The 27383-nt window shown below is 45.5% G+C and overlaps 2 protein-coding genes across 6 annotated transcripts in view; both read right to left on the bottom strand.

The window, feature by feature from the left end:
* Positions 1 to 1582: 1582 nt before the first annotated feature.
* sin3b (SIN3 transcription regulator family member B) lies at positions 1583 to 20173 on the bottom strand. The gene is made up of 19 exons (XM_084473059.1): positions 19719 to 20173; positions 18380 to 18486; positions 17818 to 17971; positions 16799 to 17197; positions 16089 to 16244; positions 15140 to 15268; positions 14186 to 14275; positions 13878 to 13996; positions 13266 to 13479; positions 12340 to 12456; positions 11651 to 11889; positions 10778 to 10961; positions 8974 to 9964; positions 7669 to 7838; positions 5396 to 5569; positions 4822 to 4914; positions 4329 to 4423; positions 2675 to 2873; positions 1583 to 2043 (listed from the first exon to the last, which is right to left on the bottom strand). The coding sequence occupies exons 1-19, from the start codon at positions 19827 to 19829 to the stop codon at positions 1807 to 1809; spliced, it is 3978 nt and encodes a 1325-aa protein (XP_084329185.1). The 5' UTR covers positions 19830 to 20173; the 3' UTR covers positions 1583 to 1806.
* Positions 20174 to 20506: 333 nt separating this feature from the next.
* haus5 (HAUS augmin-like complex, subunit 5) overlaps positions 20507 to 27383 on the bottom strand; it is a 6943-nt gene continuing 66 nt past the window's right edge. The window contains exons 1-21 of one of the 5 annotated variants that reach the window (XM_084473065.1): positions 26747 to 27383; positions 26316 to 26523; positions 26082 to 26199; positions 25935 to 25997; positions 25769 to 25801; positions 25592 to 25616; positions 25217 to 25349; positions 24696 to 24855; positions 24468 to 24561; positions 24108 to 24199; positions 23952 to 24006; positions 23734 to 23861; positions 23517 to 23598; positions 23103 to 23257; positions 22639 to 22801; positions 22410 to 22490; positions 22062 to 22207; positions 21834 to 21930; positions 21414 to 21552; positions 20983 to 21115; positions 20507 to 20772 (exon numbers count right to left, since the gene is read on the bottom strand). The exon at positions 26747 to 27383 is cut by the window's right edge and continues 66 nt beyond it. In XM_084473065.1, the coding sequence (XP_084329191.1) occupies positions 20670 to 20772; positions 20983 to 21115; positions 21414 to 21552; positions 21834 to 21930; positions 22062 to 22207; positions 22410 to 22490; positions 22639 to 22801; positions 23103 to 23257; positions 23517 to 23598; positions 23734 to 23861; positions 23952 to 24006; positions 24108 to 24199; positions 24468 to 24561; positions 24696 to 24855; positions 25217 to 25349; positions 25592 to 25616; positions 25769 to 25801; positions 25935 to 25997; positions 26082 to 26179 (1980 nt within the window). In that variant the 5' untranslated portion in view covers positions 26180 to 26199; positions 26316 to 26523; positions 26747 to 27383 and the 3' untranslated portion in view covers positions 20507 to 20669. Of the gene's footprint in view, positions 20773 to 20982; positions 21116 to 21413; positions 21553 to 21833; positions 21931 to 22061; positions 22208 to 22409; positions 22491 to 22638; positions 22802 to 23102; positions 23258 to 23516; positions 23599 to 23733; positions 23862 to 23951; positions 24007 to 24107; positions 24200 to 24467; positions 24562 to 24695; positions 24856 to 25216; positions 25350 to 25591; positions 25617 to 25768; positions 25802 to 25934; positions 25998 to 26081 lie in introns of all 5 variants that reach the window. The other 4 variants (XM_084473066.1, XM_084473067.1, XM_084473063.1 and 1 more) reach the window with 4 other exon arrangements.

Raw genomic sequence — 27383 nt, 5'->3', positions numbered from 1 at the left:
TACGTAATGTCATATATACAATATTAAATGCATTTCAATTATTCGTTTGAATAGGACTCAGTTAGACATGACATGTGAAACAGCCTTAAAATGCTGCAGTTAAATAATCACTATAAGAATGTTACCAGTATGTTCCGGTAGGCTATACAAACATGTCGCGCAAATTGGTCGGGTGGGCTCTGGTGTGAGTTATCTCTTTGGTACTAACAATTTAGTTATTTCCATAACGTACGAGCGAACCATGGATTATGGGCACAAAATAAAACCCAGATTATTTCTCTCGATTACGTCCTATCGGGTGTAATAACAAAGCCACACGTGCCACGATTTATGCTGTATAATATGCATTAAACGCCAAGCAGTGTAGTCCAAAGATATTAATTGAACTTTTACCGCACAAAAAAATATATTCTAAAAGCGAAACAACAAATGCAGACCCTGACAACATTTAAGAAGGTCACAACTACGTTGTTTATTTCATGATAACTGATACAGGATAAATGTTATACATTCTTTTTTAACACTGATATCTTGCTTTTATTTTCAATGTCAGTATGCAAAAAGAAGACAAAGTAAAGTAAACATTTTGGTGAAATCAATACTATGATACATAATTTGGATGTTTCATACCATTTGAACCAATTTTTTTAAGGACTTATTGTCACCCTAGATAACTTGTTTAGATTCGCTACTACACAAAAAAGGAAAAACAGAAAACCACAAACAGAAAAGAATAACCCAAATGAAAACATCAAGAGCTGGCTGACAGCAAACACCGTAAGAACCATATAATCTTTAGATGCATCGATCAACATACCCATGTAAATGCACTTATAAAATACAGAATCACTGTTGTATCTATGCACATACAGCAATACTGCAATTACTAGAGGCGTCCACTTTGTACTGTGCATACAAAGAGACGAAATGAAAAGAGCTGGACACATACGTACACACATTAACCGTATCTCTCTGTATAAACACACATAAACCGACCATCCGACAAGCAAAAGGCTCTCTGGCGTTGAAGCTAAAAACTACGATGGACTTAAAAAAGAAAAGAAAAAAATAGAGTAAAGAAAAAGACATTCACATTTCCAAAACAAACTCCATGATTTTTCTTTTCTTCATATTTTTTTTTTTCTTTTGAATCTCTCCACTGTCTGTGTGTCCATCAGTCCAGACAGCTTGTAGTACTGATTGCCACCAGAGAAGGAAGGACGGTCTTCCATGTGTGGATGGTGGTGAAGAGCTTCTGTGTGCTGTCCTACCGCACCCGGGTGCAGGGAGAGGGGGGGGGGGTCTGCTCCCCCGGCACAAGAGACCGGTAAGGGCAAAGTTCACCCAGGCTGGGAGGCTCTCCCATTGGTTCTCCCGTTCTCATTCTCCACTGCCCTCTGTCGGCTGTGCACTCATTCACAGACTCCCACTCCCACCTAGGGACTGGTGTTGTTACTGGGGCTACGAGGGGGTGGGGAGGTGGGGGGCTACCTTGTCGGAGGACGCCGCCTGTGGTCGGTGAGTCCGTCGTGCGTCTCGGGAGGAATTACATTGTAATTCTCTCCTCTTCTTCATTGGTTGGGGGGGGGGGGGGGGGGGGGGGAGTGGGGGGAGGTGAATGAGTGAACGCCTTGCCGAGGTAGGTTTGAGAACGCAGCCTTTTGAGTGTTTCGGTCTGTTCGTAGTGTAAGAATGTGCGCTCCATGCAGTCCTTCCCATGTTTGAGTGTGTATGTGTGACTGTGCGTGAGTGCGTGTGTGTGCTGATGTTTTTTATGTACTGTATGTCCCATCTCTTTCCAAGGGCTCAGGGCGAGGCCGGGGATTTGCTCCCACTGTAGTGCACCTGGTATCTGTTGACCGCCTGCCCCTTCAGCTCCGTGGCGACGCACATGGTCTTGCAGGGGATCATGTCCTCCTCGTCCTCCCCCATCAGCCAGCGCTGGACCGAGCGCTCCGCCGACGGGCTCACGTGATTGGCCAGCCAGCCCTGGTGCCACTTGTCAAAGCGCTCGTGCTGGGTGACCGCCACTTTGTGCTGCGACTGCGGATGGAAGGAAGGAAGAAAGAAGGGCTGTTTACAGGCCGATAATGGTGGTGGGCTGAGGTGGCTGAGGAGGGCCACTACCGGGAGTAAAAGGTACAGAGGGTCAATCTGCAAATGTGTGCCTCTTACCTGGAGGCATCCTTGAGCAAGATGCCCCCGACCCTTAAGGTAGAGTTATGGTTGGACGTTGATGCAACGCAATGACTAGGCAGTCGCTTCAACGCAGTCCTGAACCTGTTTTGGTTCTGTATCGGGTTACGTCAAGTTTACGTTAAGGGACCAATCACAGCCCTTGCTGCTGCGTCGCCTTGATGCAAGGTTACAATTTTTGTGGAGGTGCACGTCAGGCACTGACGATTGCTGCAAGAACGTAATGGGTCAGTAAACCCCCTTGCGTTGCGTCGATGTCCAACCATAAGCATCACTGTCAGCTGCTTCGGATAAAGTCAAATGACTAAATGGTCAACCGCAATAATAGATTCGCAAAAAAACATTAACGGGTGACTGGTGATCGTGATTAAGGGCTGAATGACTATTGACCGAGCGACTGAATGACTATTGACCGAGCGACTCACCCGCCGGAGCGTCGGCGAGTGAGTCAAGCCACCCTCCGGTCTCTGTAACTCACCATCCGGGCCTTGACGAGGGCCCCTCGGCGGTACATGTAGTCCTCCGAGTTCATGACGAACACCATCTTGTGGGTGTTGAGCTTGAAGCGGCAGTCCAGGCTGCCGGCGTTCTCCACGCCCAGCTGCCGGTGCCACTCCCTCCGGCAGCGCATGGCCTCCACCTGACGCACCTGCCAGCGCCGGAAGTGCCGCAGATTCCTAGTGGGGGGGGGGGAAAGGGGGCAGAGGAGGAAGAGGAGGATGACCTTCAGGACCTAGCTCAGGGGTTCATGACTTTTCCCTTGGAGCCCGCCCCCACCCCAATGTAGCTAAAGAAAAAACAAACTCATGTTTGTTTTCTTGTTCTCATGTCTTGGTTCAGAATTCCAGCATTGTATTGCAAGCCCCCTCCCCTTCATCTCTCAACCAATCAGGAACCCATGCATTAGAACAGGAGTGTGTGTGTGGCTCCCCCTGTCTACGGTGAAAGAGATGGCGTCCTTCAGGGCCAAGAAATTTGCACATATTACAACCATCACCACCAGCATCTCGACCTCGTCCTCGACTCTTATCTCCCTGCAGACTTCATCGAACCATTTTCCCATGAGGATTCATTTGATGGCATCTAATCTTGAAATGTTGTTATATCAATAAACTGTATTGCTCATTATACTGGTCTCTTTCTGATTTAACTTGTAAATGATAAAATATGACCTGACTCACCTGAAAATGACTGACCTAGATGATGTAATAGTAAGATGGTAAATGGTATGAATATATATATGAAAACCGTTTTGATCTTTAAAAAGGCGATGCATTCTGCAGCCTCAGCCCCACTAAAGCTACATGAAAGGAGTGAAAGCCATCCGGATAATCCACACAATAGAAAATAGAAAATGGATAAAGCACATGCTGTGGAGTCTCCCTGGAGTCCAAACTCTCCTCAGGGGGAAGGGGGCGTTTTCACCTCCAGGGACAGCAAAAAGTCCATCACAGATGGCGGAGGTAATTGAGGGACAGTACCATCATTCCCTGCTGCTCCATACCTAAGATGTGGCACAGCTGTAAGCACTCCCTGATTGGCTAACCGCTGTGCTCTGTGGCTGGGGAGGACTGTCCCCTTCGTACGGTCTTCCCTCCCCAGCCACATGGCCCTGCTCCATGCCTAAGGAATGGCCGTGTACCTAGAGATCCAAACTCTGCAGCATGGAGTGAAGGCAAGACTGATCTGGAGGGAGATTCAAGGGCTGGAACCTGATTAACCCAATAGGAGCAGGGCACTAAAAAGCCAACAGCTAATGACTCTCCCTTTCCCCCCCCCCCCCCCCCCCCCCCGCGTTAAAGGATAGACCCTTTGCGTTTCCACTCACATGCCGTGTCACCGGTACTTTACCTCTCCACCTTACGCGTACCCACAACAGCCAGTCGTCCTACGAAACGCTAAAGGCTCGTGCAATAGCACAACTATAAAACATGGTCATGAATGCGGTGACGCATGAAGATCAAAGTCCTGAGGCCTGTCTCAAGACAGATCCGTTCCCTGGCTTCAGGGGGCTTACCCATGCGTGTCAAAGGCCTGATTATTCGTTCCGAGGTTACACAGTACCTTCTCTTGTTCCCGAAAAAGTTTGACAGGGTTTTCGGCGGTTTGTACGCGTGTTTTGGGACTCCTACCTCGGCAGGAAGACGGGCTTGAAGAAGTAGCCGTCGGCTTGAGAACACAGGCTGGACTCGGCTCCTACGAACTGCTCCATGTAGCTGGAGAGGCACTGCAGCGGGGGGGAGAGACCGAGCCGTTAACATTTACATGTAGGGCATTAAGCAGACGCTCAATGCCTTGAGTACATTGGTCAGAAGAAAGAGAACAATATATCACTATGTCGGTACAGGAAGGATGGTTATTGAACCAAGTGCCAAGCACTAACAATCGCTAGGTTAACCCATTCCCCGTATACAACAAGGATAGCTAGGATAAGACGATACACAATGTAATAATAAAATAATACACAAAGTATTATTTTTAAGTGCCAGGACGTACAACATACAATAATTGTGTACATTAAGTCCAAGGACGTACAACATACAATAAATGCGTAAGAGGGGTGTGGTGGGGGAGTTAAGGGTCTCGTTAAGGCTGGTGAATACACAGGTGGTCCGCGTGGCGTACCTGTACGTCTAGCGGGTCGTCCGCCTGGGCTTCCTCGGTGTCCAGGAGCTCCACGCTCATGGAGACGTGGCCCTTGTCCTGGATGAACATCACCTGGGGATCACACAGAAGCAGCAGCAGCAGCAGCAGTGTTAGCTCAGTCCGCTCTGGTGGAACAAATTGCTCCAATCCCATCCGACTGTCCTGAGATCCATTTCCAAGTTTTCTTTGGTTCGAAATCAAACCAAAATCAAAAGCCTACTCTAACTCCCGTCGGTGACGTGACCGTGCTTTATAGATCGCTGCTGAGATGAATGAGGACCAAAATAAAAGTTGACATTGTTTCAAGTCAATTCCTTTCTTGTTCCTTGTTTTGTTATTTTATCTGTTTTATTTTTATGTTTTGGATCTTATTGTGTTGTAATATCTTGTATTGCATTGTTCTTATTGTCTTGGAATATCTGTCCTTATTGTTAAGCATTTTGTAACTTTGTTTTGAAAGGACATTAATTCCAACCACTGACTCCATCTCTCTAGAGCGTGTTCTAGTCCATCATCATCATACATGATTCATGAATGAGTCATCTGGTCTCACCTTAAAACAGTTCTCCTCGGCCATGACTCTCTCTGCCTTCCACTGGAAGCTGGTCTCCCAGGCCGACCGGACACACTGGGAGGACAGGTTGCCCCCCGCGGCCCCCCTCTTCCTCTCTGCCAGGTACAGGTCAGCCACCTGCAGACACACCTCGTCGCTCACCAGGTGCTGCAGCTGCTCTCACACGCACACACACACACACACACGCACACATTAGCATAAAGGGGCAGGCTGTAGTCTGTGTGTTGGGTGATGTCCTCTTACACACCAGGGTTGACATTCAAGCCTTGTTTATACTTCTGAATCTCTACAGGGGTGTCTCATTAAAAAGGTCAACACGATTGTCTTGCTTGTAATCCACTAAGCACAACTTGCACTTCCTTCAAAGTCCATCATGTTACATCTGCTGTTGGCAACGTTTTCCCAACTGGTTTGTAACCGGTTTCACTGCAGCAGTTTAACACGGGTGAACTTTTGAGTGTGTGCAGAATAAAAGCCTCCCACCCACCGCTCGTCAACCTTGAGAACGTTTCACCCTCAGATTCGTTCCTTCTGCTCTGAAGGTATTTCAACACAAGCAATGATTATTTAATTTGATCATTTTATCATTCAGCATTTATTTGTAAAAAAAAAAGGTTCCCTTTCAGCTAGCCTTCCTAACAAAAATATATACACCTTACATTCGGTATAAAAACCTCCTTTATGCTTTCACAAAACTTTTCTGGATGTATTCAAATGGTCAACTATGTTGTAAACAGATGTAAAGGCCTACAGTACTCATCAATTGTCAGTGTTGGGAAGTTACTCAATCTGAGTATTGTATTCTGAATACTTGGATTAAGTGTAGGAATGCAGCATCAAATCAAATCCTGCTTACTAAACAGGCCGGGTGTGTTCTTCTGTTCCAACTGGCTGAATGTGTAAGGCCCAAGTCTCCCTGAAAGTGTTTTGGTTTGGTGTGGTTCCTTTTCACATTGCAATTTTCGCAACAGTCACAGAATTTGTCAACATGTGTGCAAAGATTGTTCACTCATTGGACAAAAAGGGGCGGGGTAAAGCGGTAAAGAAAAAAAAAAGGGGGGGAAAGCGCCGGTGAAGGTAAACAATCATGGATATCCAGCGGGCTGCACTCGTTGTGCTGATATTAATGTTTCATACAGTAGCGGACCGGTCAAACTCCTTCTCCCTCACCCTGCTGCTGAATGTGTTAAATGCATTGGCATTTTTATGTGTGTTTTCCAGCATACGTTTTATGTGGGCGTCTGTCCAAATATACAATAGACATTCCGTCTCCTCTTTGCTCCATGTTGAGCCACGACAACATAATTTTCACCCAATGGTCCGACAATGTGCTGCTAATCTTGGAGTTACCGCTAATCAAACAATAATTCCCATAATGCGCGCGGCTGAGCGGGTGCCTGTTACGTCCAAAGAGGCGTATGCTTTTTAGAACTGGATCGGACCGAGGTGCTTTCGCTTTCACATCTCAAGCGAACCGCACCAGGGTTTGTTTGGAAAGCGAACCGAGACCACCTCTTTAGGGAGGTCTCGGCCGGCTGATTTGGTGCACACCAAAGTGAGGTGGTTGCATCACACCAACACAAACGTACCGAACCGTTTAGTGCGCACTAAATGCGGTTGGTGTGAAAGCACTCGAGTGAATAAACTCATGAAACAGAGAAGTATCGTCATGTAATCCATTGATTTCAACAATGTAACTGTATTCTAAATACCAACTTATTTAAATTGTAACGGAATACAGTTACTTGTAATTTGTATTCTGAATAAGTCACGCCGGTACATATTCTGTTACTCCACAACACTGTCAATTGTTATACGTCTCATGTCTCTGGTGCAGTCACATTTTCCACCAGCATAAGCAAAAAATAATGTTTCTTTGTGAAACACTCTATTCTCTCTTTCAAGCACCACGTCCTGCATGCCAGATCACTGCTAATGTGGCTGTGTTGGGGCTGTTTTGTAGACACATTTTTCTGGTGGTGCCTGCATAATTTTTGCCAGAGGTCTCCGCAAAAACACCCTACTTAACTGTGCCACTCCAGGGCCACTTACTCTTGGGTAGAGCATACCATTAACGTCGCCATGGTTGTGAGTTCAATTCCCACTGGGACCACCCATACTAAAAATTGATGCTGATGATCATAATTTCGATAACAATATATTTTCTCTTCTGCGTTTTTTTTTTTTAGCTAACCGAGATGAGCAAGTGCACCGGGTGCACACGACGCAGGGCCTTTCCACCGCAGGCCTACCTGTCGGATGATGTTGTGGATGAGCTTGTCGATGGTGAAGCCGATGTAGGCGTGGATGGTGAACATCTCCCTCAGCGTGTCCTCGTACTGGCTGGACTCCAGGTTGCCGTCCAGCAAGCTGCGCACCATATCCAGGAAGGCCGGGTAGTACTCCTCCAGCTCCACCTCACCTGCGGACGGCACCACACGCGTGGACTTTGTTAGAAACAGGAGTCCTGCTGCAAATAGTACATGGTAGTAAATGGTAATGGTAAATGGAATGCATTTATATAGGGCTTTTCTAAACGGTGACCACTCAAAGCACTTTACAGCCATTCACACACCGACGGCGGTGTCAGCCATGCAAGGTGACAGCCAGCTCGTCGGGAGCAGTCAGGGTGAGGTGTCTTGCTCAGGGAAACCTCGACGCTCAGCTAGGAGGAGCCAGGGATCGAACTAGCAACCTTCCGGTTACCGGCTAACCCATGTCGGCCTACCACAGTGCAATGTGTCCACAACAGCACGGTTTCAAAATAGATTAACAATGAGCCCATGCTTCTGTTTGGAGATTCAAACTGCCAACAGATGGCCGGGGGGGTGGACTCCTGTAACATTTACATCCTTTTCTCTCAGGGTCCCCCTGCCTCAGCCTCGTTTTCCCTAAGTCCCCCGGAAACACTGTACTCAAATGTCACGAGCAAATACTGCGTTCCTGGGACAGATCCTGTGCTGAGAGTTTTAGAAATTGTATATTAGTTTAGTCTGGTAAGTCCACAGAGAGCAGTGAAACAATTAACTCTTTGGAGCACATTTCCAAGCACAATATACTGACTATCAACATTACCAATATTTGAGGCCATTTAGACATGGGCAGGAAAGACCTGGTCGCAAGGCCATAAAATTAATTCTTCAAATACCAGTGAGGATTAAAAACCGGCCACTAAAATCTGTTGCTATGCTGTTATTAAAAGAGAGTTTTAACAAAGAGTTTATGTGCCATGGAAATTGTTCTTCAAAACTTCACCGTGTCCCTTACGGACGTCTGCACTTAGGGGGACGAAGGCCTGCGAAAGGCCTGCGACGCCCCAACCGCGGAAGAAAGAGGGGCCCGAGGACCGTCCCTTGGATCTTGCTTGTTGGTTCAAATCCACATTATGGAGGATAAAACGGACACACTAGTTTTAAGGGCTATTAGTAGTTACAATGCTAGATGCTGTATCGGTATACATGCTCTATCGGCTGATGCTCAAGTTCAGGAATCGGGAAGGGAAAAAATGATATGGGACCATCTCTATAAGCGGATGGATGGGCGTCAGGCGTACGTACTGGGCTGTTTGAGGCGGAGCTCCATGGCCAGGTCGCAGGCCTTGTCCCGCCGGCCCTCGGCCAGCAGCAGCCTCTCGCGGCTCTGCTCGGCCCGGTGCTCCAGCAGCTGCCGCTCCGCCTGCTGGTACACGCGCAGCAGCCGCGAGCACAGCGTCTGGTGCAGCCGCAGGAAGAAGTACCAGTTGTTGTTGACGAAGAACAGGTTGTAGACGCCGTCCAGCTCCTTCTGGTGCTCCGCCTCCGGGTCGCGCAGGTCCACCTTCTCCGCCGGCGGCGGCGCCGTGCTCGTCTCCATGGGGGAGGGGTCGGCGGGGTCCGTGGTGGTGGTGGTGGTGGTGGTGGTTGTAGTAGTGGTGGTGGGGGTGGGGGTGGGGCCGGCGGAGGCGGCGCACGAGACGCCTCCCGCAGGGGGGGCCGGGCCGCTGGAGGCGGGGGCGAGGGTGGGGGAGGGCTCGGCGTCGGTGGGCTGGGAGGGGCTGCAGCGTCTCCGTCGGGACTCCCCGTTGAGCTGCTGGGGCTGGGCCTGCTGGGTCTGGCTCCCTGGGGCCACGACCCCGCCGCCCGCTGCCACCGCAGCGACGACGGCAGCACCGGAATGCCCGATGCCCGCGCCTCCTCTATCCCCGGCGCCTCTCTCCACACCGCCGCCGCCGCCGCCGCCGCCTCTCTCGACTCCGCCTCGCTCCCCGGCCTGCGTCTCCTCCATGTCGACCTCCTCGTCCGTCCAGTCCTCGGTGTCGCTGAGCTCGCCGCGGCGGGCGAAGAACAGGTCGGGGACAAAGTGCTGGATGATGCGCTTGATGTGCTCCTTCTCGTCCTTGTGGATGGCGGGCTGCCGCTTGACGTGGTAGATGATCAGCGCCGCCGCGTCCTCCAGGATCTGCTTGTCCTCGTAGGTGAACACCATGTGCGGCTCGCTGGCCAGGGCGGCGCCCGAGCCGTTGCGGCCCTGCTGGCCGACGCCCCCCTCCTCCGTGCTCTGCTCCTGGCGCTGAGGGAGAGAGGGAGAGAGGTGGGAGGTAAAGAGAGAGGGAGGGATGGTTAAAAAAAAAAAAAGTACCTCCCCTCGTGGACATAAAAGGATTTGGTCACAGATTTGATGAGCAAGCTTTTTTTACTAATCTGAATCCATGGGGCTAAATGGGTTTACGTGAACCCCCGGGACACTCAGCCTGCTTTGACTATTAGCAACCAGGTTATGCCTTCGTCTAGAGTCTAAGAGAGACCAGCGTTAGTGCACAGTGGATCCGGAGGAGCATCACTTAAAGCGGATGGGCTGGTATGTGGAGTGTCGAGGAGTCCCTGAGCAAGACGCCTTACCCTAATTGTGCCGGACGAGCTGGCTGTTGCCTTGCATTGTTGACACCGCCATCGGTGTGTGAATGTGTGCATTGTTTCACCAATGTATGAATTGGTGAAACTTTAGGCAATATTGAATATTGAGTGGCCACCGTTTAGAGAAGCGCTGTATAAATGCAGTCCATTTACATGTGTATTAAACATGCAAGGAGTGTTGAAAGAATTGCTGAGACGATATTGACTCGGTATTGGGTGTGCTCACTTTTTCACGACCTTACTCTTATTGGTCACAGATACAGAGAACCATCCGGATTAATTATTTTGACTTAATCCAGCATGCAAAAAACCTCTCTTTGAAAAGCTTTTAACAAATATCATATGGGTTCAGGCATTCGTTTTTAAATCAATATCAGCAGGTGGTTTTGTGTGGACATTGTTTTTGTTAAATATTCCATAATTCAAAATGTGACTAAACCCGTACGACGTTCAGTAAGACATTATTCACCTCGTCATAAACACTCTCGATCTCGTTCAGAAGGCTCTTGGAGCGAAGGGCCTTCATGTCGTTCTGCTTGAAGTTGACCCCCTGGTGGTCCAGGGACTTGAGGTAGGCCTTCTCATACTGCTCCCTCCAGATCTTGTTGAAGCCTTGCTGTGCCTCTCTCCACTCCTCCTCCTTGGCTTTCAACCTGTATAGGAACGAGAAGACGGCTGGGTTGAAAACACCATGAGACACACACCACACTACAATTTGATTTGCACTTTGGTGCATTATCGTGCACACATTGAGGCCTTTGTGTGAACCTGTGTGCGTTTCCATATGCACAGCTGCTGACTAACGACTTTCTATTAATAAAGTGCTTTTGATGATGCATACGTGCAGACAATCTGTTTCGGAAACAACAAAGGCTCTTTTAATTCATTGTCTCACTGGAATGAACAAGGTACAGTAAATTACAGTTACAGTAAAACATTAGATGTCGTTGCCTTTTCGTCAATGGATCAAGCTGAAAGAAAAAAATCCCATTGCTGGATTTGAATGGTGGGTGGGTGACTTTTATGATGAGAACATCATAATTTCTAATTGTTTTGTTTTTATTTTATTTTATTAATCGCAGTCGAAAAGTTAAAAATAACTCTGAACAAACGTGATAACTGCGGTGAAAAGGTTACATGGTCCAGGTCTGGTATTCAAACTTAAGATAGCATCTCATTATCCAACCATGCTGACACCCAGATCCTTCACTTTGGATTCTTTGGCCCAACACTAACCGTAGAGCTCAAAAAGAGGTCCTTATATTAAAAAAAAAAAAAAAAACATGAACCTGTTAAGAGGAAGCATAACATCACACAAAGCTTTACAGGTACATCTGCTGACCTTTTCAGGACCACAGGCACGGCGGTGATGGGACTCCTCTTCAGCCCCTCGATGATCTCCGGGGCCTTGTCTCCGTAGATCCGGTACACGGCCCGGCGCTGGATCACCTCCGACGTGCCGCCCAGGCAGTCGTCCAGCCTGAAGCGGTCCTGGTCCTCCGGAGACAGGCGCGTCAGCTTCTTCTGGACGCTCTCCAGAACCCGGATGGTGGCCAGGTTGGTTTCCAGGACCACATCCAGCTAGGGGGTGGTGGTGGTGGTGGGGGGGAATTAATGCAAGGAATCACTGATAGAAAAAGGTCTGTGGTACCTCTGTACCTGTGCCCTGTGCGTCTGCTAAATGGCCTACATTTACATTTAGCAGATGCTTTTATCCAAAGCGACTTACAATAAGTACATTTGTCAGAAGAAGGAGAAACAATATATCACTATCGGTACAGTAAGGATGTTCATAGAACCAAGTGCAAGGCACCTATAATCACTAGGTTAACCCCTTCCCTGTATACAACAAAGATAAGAATGTAGTTATGGTATATATATCAGTGCTACCTTTCCTGGTATTAAGGGAAGGCTTACAAAAGAGTGAAAGTTAAAGATGAGCATGGCTAATGTAACACCGAAAGGGAAAACTGGTCCACTGGCAGGCACCCAAAAAGCTCTGAAAAAGACAAGTTGTCGCAACATGCATACCTCAAACCTCTCGTCTTCGCAGCGATGCAACTGCTCCTCATAAGGAGTCTTCTTGGAGCTGACGAAGGTGGAGTCCTCTGACCAGGAGGGGAATGATACCCAGGTGTCATTCAGCACCTACACATACACACACACACACAGACGCACACAAACGTAAACGTCAGAGTCAAAAGTCCTCAAAAAGGTAAAATGCGATCTCATTGAGTAATAATAACAAATAAAACGCTCTGTTGAAAACCTATTGTATTTAAGAAATTGTGTTGTTCCACTCGCGAAGAACAGCATGTCCTTCAAGAGTATTTTACTCCAATTGCTTTGTCCGTGTTGAGCTGAGTGGAGCCAGTGTGGCAGTGTGTGTGGCAGTGGGGCAAAGAGTTATTCTTCAAGCATGAACCAGGGAGTTGAACCAAGCATGAACCAAGACCGAGATTCTTTCCTCGGGGGATATGCAATGCCATTTAACATCCAAATTAGTCCTAATGCTATTATTGATATTTAATTAACTGCCAGACCTATTTATTCAATACATTCTAAGTGAATACTCCTGAAAGTGGTTTGTTTCCATTTGATACAAGTAATAACCTAAGCGTATTTTTGATAGTAAGTTTGTTTTACTGGTACTTTCCTTGGCTTCTTAAGTTAATTATCTTTACTCTATATTGAAAATGATGCTAATTGGCTTAAGGTTTGAGCTGTGATCTGTTCCAGCATCCTGCTACGTCACAGATTAGGTTAGAGGTTAGGTTGGAGACAACCTCTCCTTGTACCTGCGGCAACAACTTCTGTCATGCAGCACATTGGTTTAAATACCGTCAGTGATAAAATGACGAAAGCACTCTGGGAATTTGATCAGCATCCAATACCAATCACATCAATAGAGCCACTTGCTTCCTACTTTAAACCCTGGTGTATAAACAGTGACCCACCTCCTTGCAGATGGCGGTGCGCCCGCTACATTTGGGCTGCTGGTAGGTCTTGGGCAGTGCTCGGTAGCTGGACCCCAGGCGTTTGCAGGAGGCATAGTCCACCTCGCGGCCCCCTCCCCCTTCCATATAGCGATCGGACAGGCCTGATGGGCCATGAGAGAGCTCTTTGTCCCCGAGGAAGGACTTGAACTGGCTGTAGAGTTCCGGAAACTTCCTGCATGAGATAAAACATAAAAGATGACCTTACAATGCATTCATATAGAAAAAGGGCTCAACAAGAGACCTCACATTAATATGGGGTCAATATGAATAGAAATCAAATGTGCAGTGCACATAGCCGCCATTTAAAAGAAACACTTTCAGAAAATGATACAAGATGCTCACTATACCACAGAGAAATCCACCAAATCAGCATGCTCAGCCGTGCCTACCCTTCACTGCGGTAATATCACCGTGCCTCTTTTATAAGCCCTTAGACAGAAGTGTTGGTGCATTCACCACTTTCTCAGCGGTAATATAACTACTAAGTCACTCCTAAGTCGGCCATCACATGCGTCGTTATCCACCATCCAGTCGTTCTTCAGTCTAAATGCTTCTCAATGCTGCTCTCACCCCAAGAACGGAGTGACCAGCTGCAGCAGCTCGGCTCCTGAAACCACTTCCTGGTTGAACAAGGCGATACAGCGCAGGAAGTTCTCGTACACTTCCTGACTTTTGAACAGGCGGCGAACCTGAGTGTGAGAAAACCAAAAGAAAAGGATTAAATAGGTAACCTTAAAGAGTGTATTAAGTGTTATAGTATGTGACTAGATAAGTGAAGATGACACATTTTGTGACGGGATAAATTGAATTACTCAATGCAAAGAATGAATGAATGAAATCCAGCCACATTAAAAACTTTTGAATTGGAAAATGATCACCTTATCAAAGAAAGTGAACTCGCGCAAGACTCCATGTTTTCCAACTGAGGCAAAGGACTGATCTTTGGTACATGAATACTTCATCTTTTTCTGAAAAGTAAAACACAGGCAAAATTATTATCCTCAACCAATTTCAATGAAGAACCAAAAGGAGGTTATTTTACTGTTATCCCTGTTACAGTTAGAGACACATATTTTGCACTGTAATGTTATACTTTTATTGCCTGGGGATCATTTCATTGTGTTCCCGAATTACAGGAAATTCCCTTATCCCAGTCCAACTGAATACCAGCTTTACTGGTACTGTTGTGCTATACCAGATGACTTAACTAAGTCCAACTCAAAACGTAGAAACGATTGACCATGAGGATTTCAGCAGGAGAGGCCCACCCACACAATGGGATTTTACAAACCAGGGCCGCGACCTCCATCAAAGACTCAACATCATTGGCTCTGAGACACTGTTGCTTAAGACAGGCTAACGGCTTCACACTGTCAATCAATGCCCAGATGGGAAGGACAGAAACAGCACATATATCTGAGTCCACTATTATTAGACTGGTTAGTTCCCCATGAAGACTTCCATTGTGGTTAGTCAACTCTTTATGATATTAATCTTTCTCTCACTCACACACACACACACACACACACCACCACCCCCCCCCCCCCCCCCCCCCTCCTGGAGATGAACCAGTTAAGCACATTGACTACGAGGTTTAGCAATACCGAGGTAGCTTTGCATAGAAACTAAATGAGAAATGGCTTGTATACCTGCATTTATTTCTGAAACCACGATCAAAACCTGTGGTGCAGTAATCATATGGTGTACTTAACGATAACGGCTACTTTAATATGTGTGCGGGCATAGCAAGCAACTCAGTGAAAATGGATTGCACCAATGCTCCATGGTACTACAACTACTATTCATGGTCCCTGGTCCACTGTGTGCTGTACCTTCAGCAGTGGAGTCATGTGCGTCAGCAGCATGGGCCGAGGCCTCTTTTTGCTCTGTTTGCTCATCATGTCGTCCTCATCTGGCCTCTTCAGAGGCTCCTTCCCCCCGGTCAGGGAGCTTCCTGTAAACTGTGGCAGAGGAAGTAGACAGCACACTTAGTACAGGGGGCTTTAGACTGTTGGAGCAGTGTGTTTGTAATGTTTACACACATTTTGTTAATTGAATCAAAAATATTAATAGAAAGCTACATTTTTATGTAAGTCAGAAAAATAATGAATAAGATTATTTTCTAAATTGTGGACAAGTAGAGGTATATGTCCTTTTAGTTATTGTCTTTTCTTTCCATTTTATTTCAATTCGCTTTGGTTTTCTATGAGTATATTCTATGTGTATACTTCCATCTGTAAGTATACACAATAAAGCTAAAGTTCCAACATTAATATTTTAATATTTCTTTCCTACACCAACAAGTCATGTCCATACATGTGTGTGTATATTCTTTTTCATACTTTTTCTATATAAAAACCCTTTTCCACAAGAACTTTTGTTCTCGTTTTGTGCAATGTTTGTGATTTCCAATACCACTAGCAAACGTGGACTATTGCGATGTAAAAAAACGTGTATAAAAGGTTACAAACTAGACACATTTTCTGTTAACAAACGCTCATCGTTTCAGCATCAGCGTCTTTTTCCGTCCCATCGAACATTTACATTTAGGGTATTTGGCAGACGCCTTCATCCAAAGTGACTTACAATAAGTACATTTATCAGAAGAAAGAGCAAAAACAAAGGCCGCAATCGGTACAGTAAGGATGTTCATAGAACCAAGCACTAACCATTGTTAGGTTAACCCGTTCCCCGTTCCCACGATAGCTAGGATAAGATGCTACACAATGCTAAGTACTATTTGTACCACATACAATCAGTGTGCACAATAAAACCACTGACCAGAGATCTCTTGGCATCCGGTAAGAACTGCCCAAACTCGGCCAGCAGATCCTCCTGGCCCTTGAAGAGGCTGGCCACCTTGGAGAACACCTCGTCCTCCGTCATCCCGCTGGTGCCTCTGTTGCCCCGCCCCTCCTTCACCTCCAGCTGCTCTTTCTGATGGGGGTTCAAATAACATACATTATTAAATAATTGCAACAAAAAAAAGGCATTTTTTTATGAACAATTTACTCATTTAGTAGGCACATTTTTTTTAAGGGGCGGCATGTGGCTAGTTTGCTAGTTCGAGTGTCGAGGTGTCCCTGAGCAAGACGCCTCACCCTAACTGCTCCTGATGAGCTGGCTGTCTCCTTGCATGTTTGACACCGACGTCGTTGTGTGATGTGTTCATGAATGGGTGAATGTTAGGCAATATAGTAAAAGCGTTTTGAGTGGCCACTGATAAGAAAAGTGCTATATAAATGCAGTCCATTTACCATATTATTTGATATAATTAATGAGAAGGTCAGGCATCTTGCTCAGGGATGCCTACAGGTAGACTGCAGACATTTGCGTTTTAACCCAGGGCCCTTCATCGTTGGTAGTCAAATATACTAACCAGTACTAGACTTTAGTAAGCACTGGTTTTTGTTACCCAGCACCAAGACACCTAAGAGATATCTTAGTATACACGATCACACATCACTTCAGCTCACTGTAGCTGTCAATACCTGGTATGTATGCAGGATCTCAAGGAAGGACCGGTAGATCTCTGGGTGGTCCAGGAAGCGGTTCTTGATTTTGTTGACGTAGCTAATGGCGCTGTCAAACTCGACGGGGCTTGCTTCCGAGGCAGGGGGTGACGCCGAGGTGGCGGATGCTTGATTCTGGCCGTCTCTACCAGCCAGTGGGAGGGAGAGTCTGCTGGGGGTGTCTGGAGTGGTCGCTGCGGCGGTGGTGGAGGAGGAGGTGGTGGTGGTGGTGGCGGCGGTCGAGGAGGACAAGGCGTCTGAGGGGGCCACTGTGGCTTCGGTGCTCTGGGTAGAGCCTGCCTCGGTGTGGGCAGCGGAGGTACTGCCAGACGGGGTTGCGGCTGTGGGACTGGAGATGGCCTTTCCATGCTGGGTAGCCTGGGCGAAGAGGACGAGGGATGAAGAAGAAAGAATGACTCACAAGGCACTGTATGCAATGTGGGTAGTTATTGTGTCGGACTCCCAGCAGAGAGGACTCTTGGTTGAGACTACCTATAGCCATCCTTGAGCAAGACACCCAACACCTATGAATGAGCAGTTAGGGAATCGCTGCAAGTGAAGGAACATTATTCACAGACAACGGTATGGCACTATTTGGTTTCTCCGAGGATCACAACTAAACTTTAGATGGCAACAGGAAGTTTTTTTATGTTACCATTATGTTTCGATAAATATATCATATTCTAAATGTTCTCTTTATGGTATGTCAGGTGAAGCTACAAAATGTTCAAATGAAAATAGGTCTGCTGAAACACTGAAAGCTAGATCTAAATAAAAGACTAGGGAACATTAGAGTGTGCACCGGCAAGGAATGTTTCTGGAGAAACTTCATTGGGCCATGTAATGTGTCCCTGTCCTACGTTACTGCTAAATGTCAACCAGTCCCACACACCAGAGGAGTCAGGCACTGTACCAGATGAATCATTGTACCTTTTTCCTGCATTAAATGTGCTCCTCAGAGTAGAGTTTTGGTCCATTAAAGCTGTGTAGGAACTCACCTGGGTCGAGAAGGGAGACTGCAGGAAAACCATGCCGTTCTTGGGGATCTCTATCCGATACCCAGGTGGTAGGAAGGCATTGAAGCCCAAGACCAGGTCTGGGTGCCCATGAAAGAGCTGTGACACACGATTTATCACCCCCGGTGTATCAATGCTATTAGAGAATGGACAGAGTTTTCAGTTTATTCAGTGGTGCAATGTTTTGCAGAGGAAGTTATTTAATTAGATTAGCCACCATGTAGTGTATAAAGAGTTTCAAAAAGAGACTAAACTGAAAAGATATGAATCAACTCATATCTAATCAGATACTCTTCTATATTTAACACTAAAGACACAATGCTCCAACTACAGAAGGATATTATATATATATATATATATATATATATATATATATATATATATATTAATATAGTTTCATACATCAACTTGTTAAAAATACGTATTGCATGTCTTCTTCTAGTCTATGCATCAGGAACATATTTTACAATTCCGAGTGTCATGTTGAGTGTCGTATAGGATTCTCTTGAACAAAGGCAGTGTTGTCTATGCAAATGATAACTACCTCTGTGATTTGAACTCCTTCATGATGTCGAGAAACTTGTTGTATATTCCAGGGTCATTTCCAAATCGTATTTTGACTTGGTCCAAATATGACAAGGCATCTTCAACCTATGAGATCGAATAAGAGACACAAATAGAAATCAACACAAGCATGCCAGCACCGTCTGACCAGAAGTGATGTCAGTCTTGGCTTCGCTGCGCGGTTTAACATGACAATGGCATAGCAACATTTCAGCTGTCTCCTGAGAGTTAATGTCTGATAACGTTCCCACCCCGTGTGTGATAACACAGGCGATTGATATTCTAACCACGGTGGGGTAAAGAAATATGCTTTATTGTATTTCCTTCATGCCATTTGCAAACGGAGCAAGTACCGACAACTACACATTCGTTTTGTGATCCATAGACAAGTGAAGCGACGCATGAATAACTACAGTAGCGTTACCTCCGAGTAGCGCAATGGAAAATATAAATAAACAATCAAACAAAAGTGTACACAAACAGCACTGCGCTTTTGTCTTGTGTGCGGTGGATACGACCAGAACCATCACCATAACCCAGAATGAAAACGTCTACACACACACACAGAGACACACACACACACACACACACACACACACACACACACACACACACACAGACACACACACACACACACACACAAAGCATTGTAATTAGAAACCCACGACTGTCGAGGATTAGCCTAGCCTACGCTCGTCCAAAACCAGTGATTTAACAATAACTACCACAACAGCTGCCGTTTCGCTACGACCGCATATCATTACAACACGTATTATGCATAACGTTACATAGTCTCACAAGTCAACAGTGGCGCGCTGGCTAGTTGGGACTAATGGGTCACTGTCACTGGGTGTAGTAATAATCCCAATAAGCGTTTAATGAACCAGCTAACCTAATGAACTAGTCGTTTTGGAGCTAACCCAGCTCGCGTCCTCCACTTTGTTCGGGGTGGGTGGAAAACGAACAAGGGGGAACTTCGAACAGGTCGGAGTTAGCTCACGGTGGCTACGATCCACAATGTGGATAGGAGCACAGCTACGATGTGTGTGTGTCTCCGCGGCGGTGACTTCGGCTCATTATTTCAATCTTTCCCCCGAGTCTACCCTTCGTTTACTCGGGCTATTTGGCGAACGATTCACTTTTCGCAGGCGTCCAAGCTAACTACAGTTAGCTAGCCCCTTTGCTTTTACACTTGGCACTGTGACTCGGGGAGAGAGGGAGAGAGAGAAAGCCGCAAATACCATGCAACGATCCGAGCAACAAAATGGTTCTGACTCCGAGGAGGACTTTTCCCCCTTTCTCGCATTCGCACCCCTTACCTTCAGTTTCTGGAAGTGTTGTTGTTGCACTTGCTTTTGTGTCACAACGTAAGGCTTGTCTTGGATTTGGTTTATTTGCTTCGTGTTGCTATGTGCCTGTATCTTCGCCATTATCCCGGCGACAGGAGGCTTAGAGCCGCGAACTGTTACCACAAACTTGACAAGAAGGAAGCTTTGGTCTATCTCCCAGTTGTTGGCTAGCCGACAAATCTCCCCTTTGGCCGGGGAGCCAGCCTGCAAGCAACGTTTAACGCTACTTGCTTTAGCTGGACAGTCTCCGCACAACGTAAAGACGGAAAAAATCCACCAGAATGGAGGTTAATGTCAATCACGCTACTACTCGATGCGACTTTGACGGAACGTCATGATCGCGAAAAAATAATAGCCGACATCGAGCCCCGAAAAACGAAGGCTCCGAAAACAACCTTAGAGACAATGGTTGCAGATTGTCTTATTTTAAATAACTATTGACTGTCTCTTTAAATTCGGCGGTAGAGGTCTGTCTTGGCGTCCGGAAGCCCGAGTAGGAGTAAAGTATTGTACTGCGCAGCCGCACAGAGAGGCGGAGTCAACTTCACAAGACATTCAGGTTGCTCCACACCCCCTTCAATGCTACAAAGAAACGTTACTCCATCAAAAAGCAACATTTTGCCGTTCTCTTAACCCATTGCCGATGTCATTGCAGCAAAACAACAACGGTTAATGGTCATTGAGTCGACAACAGGTAATAAAGCCAGTTTCCCCCCCACGGCATCGAATAAACACAAAGGGAGAGTGACTTGAAGATTAAAACGTTTATTGGGGGAAAAAATATGGTTAATAATTCGGTTCTGAATTGTGAATTTCGCGAAACAAAGTGTTCATGTCGTCATGTGACATCCATCGGCTCTTCCAACCAAGCAGCCGTTTGGTAATCAGGAAACAGCTCTCCAAACTTGGGTTGGGTAAACGCTATGTTGTTTCTGTAGCTATTTTCCACCTCTGGAGCCACTGCTGAAGAGTCAGTTCACCTTTCTGAAGTTGAGGAAGGACATTCTTTGCTGGCTGATCCCACCTATTAGGTACACAATAAAGGCCATGAGAGATATTAAGAAAACATCAGCAGATGAGACAAAAAGAGAAACATTCAAAAACAGGGCTGAATCTAAAAAGCATGTCCGCAGAACCTTGTATTGCAGGATTCATTCATAAAGTCACGATGAAGTCAAGGAATAAGTACAAGTCAAAGTATTTTGGGGGTATTCAAATAGGGATATTGACCCACCAGTGATTGATGTCCAGTTTGACCTGGTTGCAGTAGGACAAGCCCTGGGTGCAACGATGGGCCAGCTCTCTGGACCTTGGCACCATAGTCTTCAAAAGCTTCTGATCTTCTTCTGTGACCTTAGCCAGCAGGGCTGTGTGAGAGACAACATTCAGAAGCCCATTTAAAAACACTTTATTAATAATGTTGAGTGGCAACTCAAGTGCACTCTTCCTCAGTATGTGTACATAGTACAACACTCAAAACTACTCAATACTCATATTTTAAAATGTGCATCTCTTTCAAATGGTTACACCCATCTTATTACAGCATCACTGGTATGGTTTGACTCCTGCATTTCCCATTTTATGGTTAAGAAAATAAAACACCTCAATGAAATAGGTTTGAACAATGTTGACAATGTCTGCGAGCATCTTCTTTGCTGAACTCACCTTTCTGGTCAGGTGCGTGCAACAGCTCCACTTGTTTCTGTACTTTGTGCAAACTAGTGTTGTGGTGGTGCAACAGTTGGCGCAGGAATCGCAGCTCAAAGTCTTGGGAGCGCGCCTGAGAACACAAGTCCTCTGGAGCCTGCAGAAGAGGAAGAGAGGAAGAGTTCAACCCAACTAGGATTTAATCCTTTAACAGGTGCTTTTACCAGAAGCAGCTTCATGGGACTTCAGATACAGGTCCTTAAGGAGCTGGAAGGGATTTTGGATTTGGGGATCAAACCCGGTACCTTTCAGCTAGAAGATGAACACCCTAACCACCACGCGCACCACACAATTTGGATTGTATACTGTGACGGCCAGAGAACCGGCGGGAACAACCACTAGGGGGTTAAAGGTTCATTTGGAACAACGTTAACTTACCCTGAAGAGGGGAAATGACAAGCTCTGGCACAGAGTGTGGAAGGGAGGAGACTGCAGACGATGGATGGACAAACATGATGCAGGGATCCTTTCGACTCTGAAACAAATGCATTTTAAAAAAGTATCAAAAATCCACAAAAGAAAATGTTAGTAATTTATTTTTTCATAATAATACAGCCAACCTAAGTACACAGCCTTATAAACAACAACGGGGGAACTATTGCTTACTCTTCAACAGTCCTTCGGTCCAGAGCAGAAAGTGAAATGCCTCCAAACTGCCTGGCCTCCTGGGAAATGCAGTTTCGTAGCTTGCTGGCTGCAGTGATAACCTCAACAAACTGAGGCATCAGCTCGTCTTGAACAAATTTCCCCAACTAAATCCAAAGAGACCAAAGGAATTTAAAGCTTTGCACTATTATGACACTTAAGATAAACATGCACATGCATTTTAAAACATATCCCCAACACATCACTATAAAAATAGAAGATGACATTACTTAATTTCATTTCTTAGACGAAGTGGGCCTTCCTCTTAACACCCTCTATGCTAGACGGATTACTAAAATAAATTCACACCTCTTTGTGCAGACGGATCAGATCAGCCTTTGTTGTGGAGTTCCCCTTAATGAGACCTCTGATCCCCTCCTGCCTGGCATCCTGTAGAGGGAGAGAGAAATATTCTACATCCCATACCAATAGCACTGCATTTCGAGCCATAACATCACAGGACTCCAAAAAACCCAAAGATCGATTCAGAAAGAAGTTCAGAAGGGTGGTGGAAGATGGTTCCTGCTCGCTTCCTCACCACAAGTCTCCTGAAGTCCAAGATGCTCTGCCACTGGTTCCGGAGGTTTCGAAGAGCCTCCTGCCGACTCCTTGCTTGCTGATCAAGATGCAGACACCGGTCTCTGATGTAGTCCGTGGCCGCTGTTTGCATCTCACATTTGAGTTCAAGCTGAAACACTGACCTGGGAGGGAATTCAAGGATAATAACGCAGTATACAGGAGAGAGGAAATATAAGGCCTGTGGGACCTGAGGGCCATTTCGGTGTCTTCAGCTATAATGAACGATGGCTAAAGCAAATTAACACAATCATGGGGGACGACATTTGTTTTCACCTGGTCAACAAAACTTTAGCTTTGAACAAAGGGCCTTCCCAGATGCACAAGACCAATTCAGCACATTGATTCTGTTCACAACAGTGAAACTACTGTACTATCGAGCTGTGTACATCCAGGGGCCAGAGCAGGGGCTGTGCATGTACTCACAGTGCAGGGGAGTGGACGTGGAGCTCATCCCCCAGGACAGACACCTCCTGCTCAGCCTCTCCCTGGTGGACCTGTAGTTGGGTCTGCAGCTTCTGGATCCTCAGGCGGGTCTGTGTCAACTCCATGTAACTGTTCCCAACATCCTCCCACGCAGCCTGCAATCACACAGACAGTTATCTTCAGGGGAAACTATGGTTGCCCAGTGGTTTGGGACAAGTTCTGACTAAAATGGTTTAATTGTAACTTCAATTAATTTATAAATACTGTATTAGAGCGTTAACAATCAATCATCTTCCTTCACATTTGTCACTCTTAATGAGGTCAGTGCCTGGTTAATCCTGAGAAGCACTCACTGTCCTCACTGAAAATGTATAATTTGTGCAAGAACTCTGCAAGTATTGATAAATATAGCACCTGCAGTAAATGCTTAACAGGCGGCAACTCTTCTTCCTCTTCTCTCGAGATGTCTAGCAGTTGATTGCTTTCGTAGCGGAACCTGAAATATTAAAAAGTTTAGATAAACACAGAAAAGGCAACTACACATTTCTTTCTGAATTACGTTTTTTTTTTCTTCAAATATTTAACCATTTTAAATATTTATTAAATAGACGATTACGCCCGATTAATGTACCGAAGAGCGGACACATCCTGTGTGACGTCCATAGAGGCCATCTTCTCCTCCAACTCTCTTTGTTGTCTGGAGGCTAAGAACTGCATCGCTGAAAGCACTTGGTTTGACGGATAAGCACCAAGCAGCTTCTAAAAATACAAAGAGAAAAACCATTAGAAGGCTCATAGCACTAATGCATAAAAACGTATGGTAACATGCAAGGAATCTAGAGCACACACCTCTACGTTACTTAACCAATACTGGAAAACCGCAGTCCTTTGTTCACGGGACAGACTGTGGAACAGAGAGGAGATTGATTTAGTACTGGGAAGAGAAAAATAAGACCATGGATAGGATATACATCTGCAAAATATGATATCCTCCGCAGTTCTTACTGTGAGACAGCAGAGGGCGCCGTCTTCAGTTCACTCTCCTGTAAAGACTGGAAGAAGTCGACCCTCTGGTCACGCAGCTCTCTTACCTCCCGCTGGGATTAGAGGAGAAACAAGATGAGAACACAGGCAGACATAGAATCTATTAAAATAAAAGATTCTGATTCATGGGAATAGTCCAGCGATGTCGTACAGAGACGCACGTAGTCAGATATATTTTGTTGTTAAAAGTTAGTAAGTAAACATTAAGAAATGTTAAGACTTTATAGCCAACAAGAGCTGATTTGCACTTAATTGGTATCCATTGGGAAACATTTTTGCTATGTATAAATGAAGTGTAGCTTAGAGTTGGCCATGATTTACCAGGACTTGGGCCTCTGCTGTAATGTTGGACCCATGTTGGTCTGCAAGCGTGTTTGACGACTCATTCCCAAACAACACTTCAACCTCAGCCTTTCTGCAATTCAAAACACGATACCACAATATACACAATACCACACATTATTATTATTAGTTTCTTGAACAGACTTGAACTGCAATGTGATTAGCTGCAGTGTTTTTTGTGAGCGGTAGCTCAGTGCTCACTATCACCTGGCTAACTGCTCCAGGGTCTTGCTATGTCTGCTGATCTTGAGGACGTCTTGGGTGAGAGTCTCCCGGTTCTCGGAGCAGCGCCGCCTGAAGGCCTGCAGCAGCAGCTCCCTGCGGTTGGCCTCCTCCACCTGGGCCCAGGTACGGCCGATGGACCGCTCTGTTCAATGGCACAACACACTCATCAAGGACACGTTGGACAGTTTCAGAAACACAGACGGTAGAGGGTCAGAATCGAGACTGTACCGAAGGTGCTTATGCACAACAAAATGAACTGCATTTCAAATTGTATAAATAAAAACGAAATAAATTTAAAATATTTTGAACCATCACAATTTGACCAAATTACTTATTATAGCCATACGCTGACTGAAAAATCGCTACCTATTGTAATAAAAATGCCGGCTCCATCCCTACTGTTCATCGAGTTAGATTGAAAACCTTACATTATTTCGAAGAGTTAAGCGTTTTTACTGAAGTGAAGATACTGTCGTAGCATTTCCTCCATCATAAAGCATTACCCTCTGTGGCAAGCTGCTCTTCAGTGGCACTGATCTGAGAGTCCAGGTGTCCGAGGTCCGCGCTCAGCTGCTCTATCTGTTCCTGGAGCTCCCGCCGCTTAGCAGACTCACTCTGGCCCTCCACCTGCTTCAGCTGAGCAGGCAATGGATAAGAACATACATAGCAGCATAGAAAGGAAGATTGGAAAAATAAACAAATATACAAACAAAGCCATAATGTGACAGGCTTCCCTTAGCACCTGGGAGAAATAACATTGTGTAGCTTTGATGTTGGATAAGAGTTTGGGTAAATTTGAGTATGTTGACTAAAATGACGACCAAGTTAAACCTAGTAGTGATCAAGATCATTGGATGATTGAGCCTCTTTGTACATACCTCCTTGTCTTGAAGCACTTTGTACCTTGAAGAGAGTAATGTCAAGGAAATGTGTGGTTTGAAATTAGAATGTCATGCATGCCAAGACATTCAACGTTGTATCCCAAAAGGTATCACATTCAGAATAAATTAACCGGCATGATAAACATGTCATGGTTTTAATGATGGAAAGGATACCATTGAAGATTCCCACGCATTATCCGGACATTCCTGGAAAACCAAATAAAAATGAAAGAAGAAATATGTAATGAATCAACTCCATCACTGACAGACACCTGCCAAAAAGTAAACAGAGCAGTAAGCAGTACATTAAGCAACAATTGAAAGCTAATTGAAGACGTACCTCTGTTGATAAACATGTTGGACCATGTATTTCCATATGGATGCCCCTGACCCAACACAGAGTCTGTATGATAAACCACATTATTAAAGATATGACTTGATTTAATTGATGGAGACGAATCAAAGTGACCACTATCTTTATACTCACGTCTTGAAATAGCCGTCATTAGGAAGGCTCTGGGAAGGTAAATTAAACTCTTTTGTTGCCCATCGCTTCAATTCGTGCACAAGGTTTCCGTCCCCCATTCTGGTAATCTAAAGTCCACCTAAAATGTTTTCGGATAACGTTAACGTTTTCGTGCAGAACGGTTTGTTTACAAACGCGTATGTGCCTGCTAACCTAAATCAGTTTATGTGGAAGACACACAGACGTTGTGCTCACCTTTGTCGCTTACATCCCCCCTGAGTTAGAATAAATATGATAGGAAAGTTTGATTCTTTGTTGTTTTTGATGCAAAGCAATTTGACGCAACCGTCTACGACTTTTTAATTTCCCGCTCCACGACATTTCCGGTATGAAGTTCCGGTACGGAACGAAAGGAGTCGGCAGCGCCGCCACCTGCTCAAACCGCTCCACTGCACCTACTTATCTTAAACAGAAAATTACGTTTACAGCGACCTATCAAACCAATCAACCAACAGCGACAAATCAAAACAGTCAATTGCGCCTTTTACTAATACATACTAAAAACGAAATTTACTGCAGTACATTGGTATTTGGACTCTTAATCCTCTATGCCATTTTACTTGTTAATAAATTGTTAATAAGTGTTCATGCCAAGTGGATCTAGGAGACTATTGATTTAAGCTTACTTTCATTTAATAGTAGCAATGCTTAGGTGCGTGTATTACACATCAGCTAACCAAATTGCCACACTGAAAAATGTATGTCCAAATATATCTCCATTCACAGCATCAGACTCTTGCAATCCACCAACAATCTCTTCTGTGTATTATTTTACGAGTGACTGTAGACATGCTACAAAAAAGGCTCTGTTGAGTTTTTACTTTGGAAAATCATGGCATGCAAGTAAAGGCAAGCAATGCGTCTATAGTGCCATTTTGTTGAATTAAAAATAATGTCCTTTCGCTCATTCTCAGTCTGCATTTATTTCCTTGTCATTACTGTATCCTGGTAAAGAGATTTAAACGTTAGATACAGATTCCTGAAACAAAAAAAACAAAAAGTTGGAGTAAGCAGTTGGTAGAAATGACAGATTTTCCATACTGTACAACTGTTGCTCATGCAAGGATACACATTCACCTTTGATTACCTTGTTTCGCTGAACACATTCCAGAAGTGAAGCATTTCATCTCCAGCACCTGTGACGATGGCCTCACCATCGGGGGACCGATGGCCTGGATAAGACACAGAGATACTCATGCATCATATAACATTTACCTCACATCTGAAGACATATGCGAGGTGAATGACACCGCGGCAAACGCA

The sequence above is a fragment of the Micromesistius poutassou genome, assembly GCF_964030765.1.
Source record: "Micromesistius poutassou genome assembly, chromosome: 9".
Classification (NCBI taxonomy): domain Eukaryota; kingdom Metazoa; phylum Chordata; class Actinopteri; order Gadiformes; family Gadidae; genus Micromesistius; species Micromesistius poutassou.
Note: the sequence above shows the minus strand (reverse complement) of the source record. Positions and strands in the feature narration are given on the sequence as shown.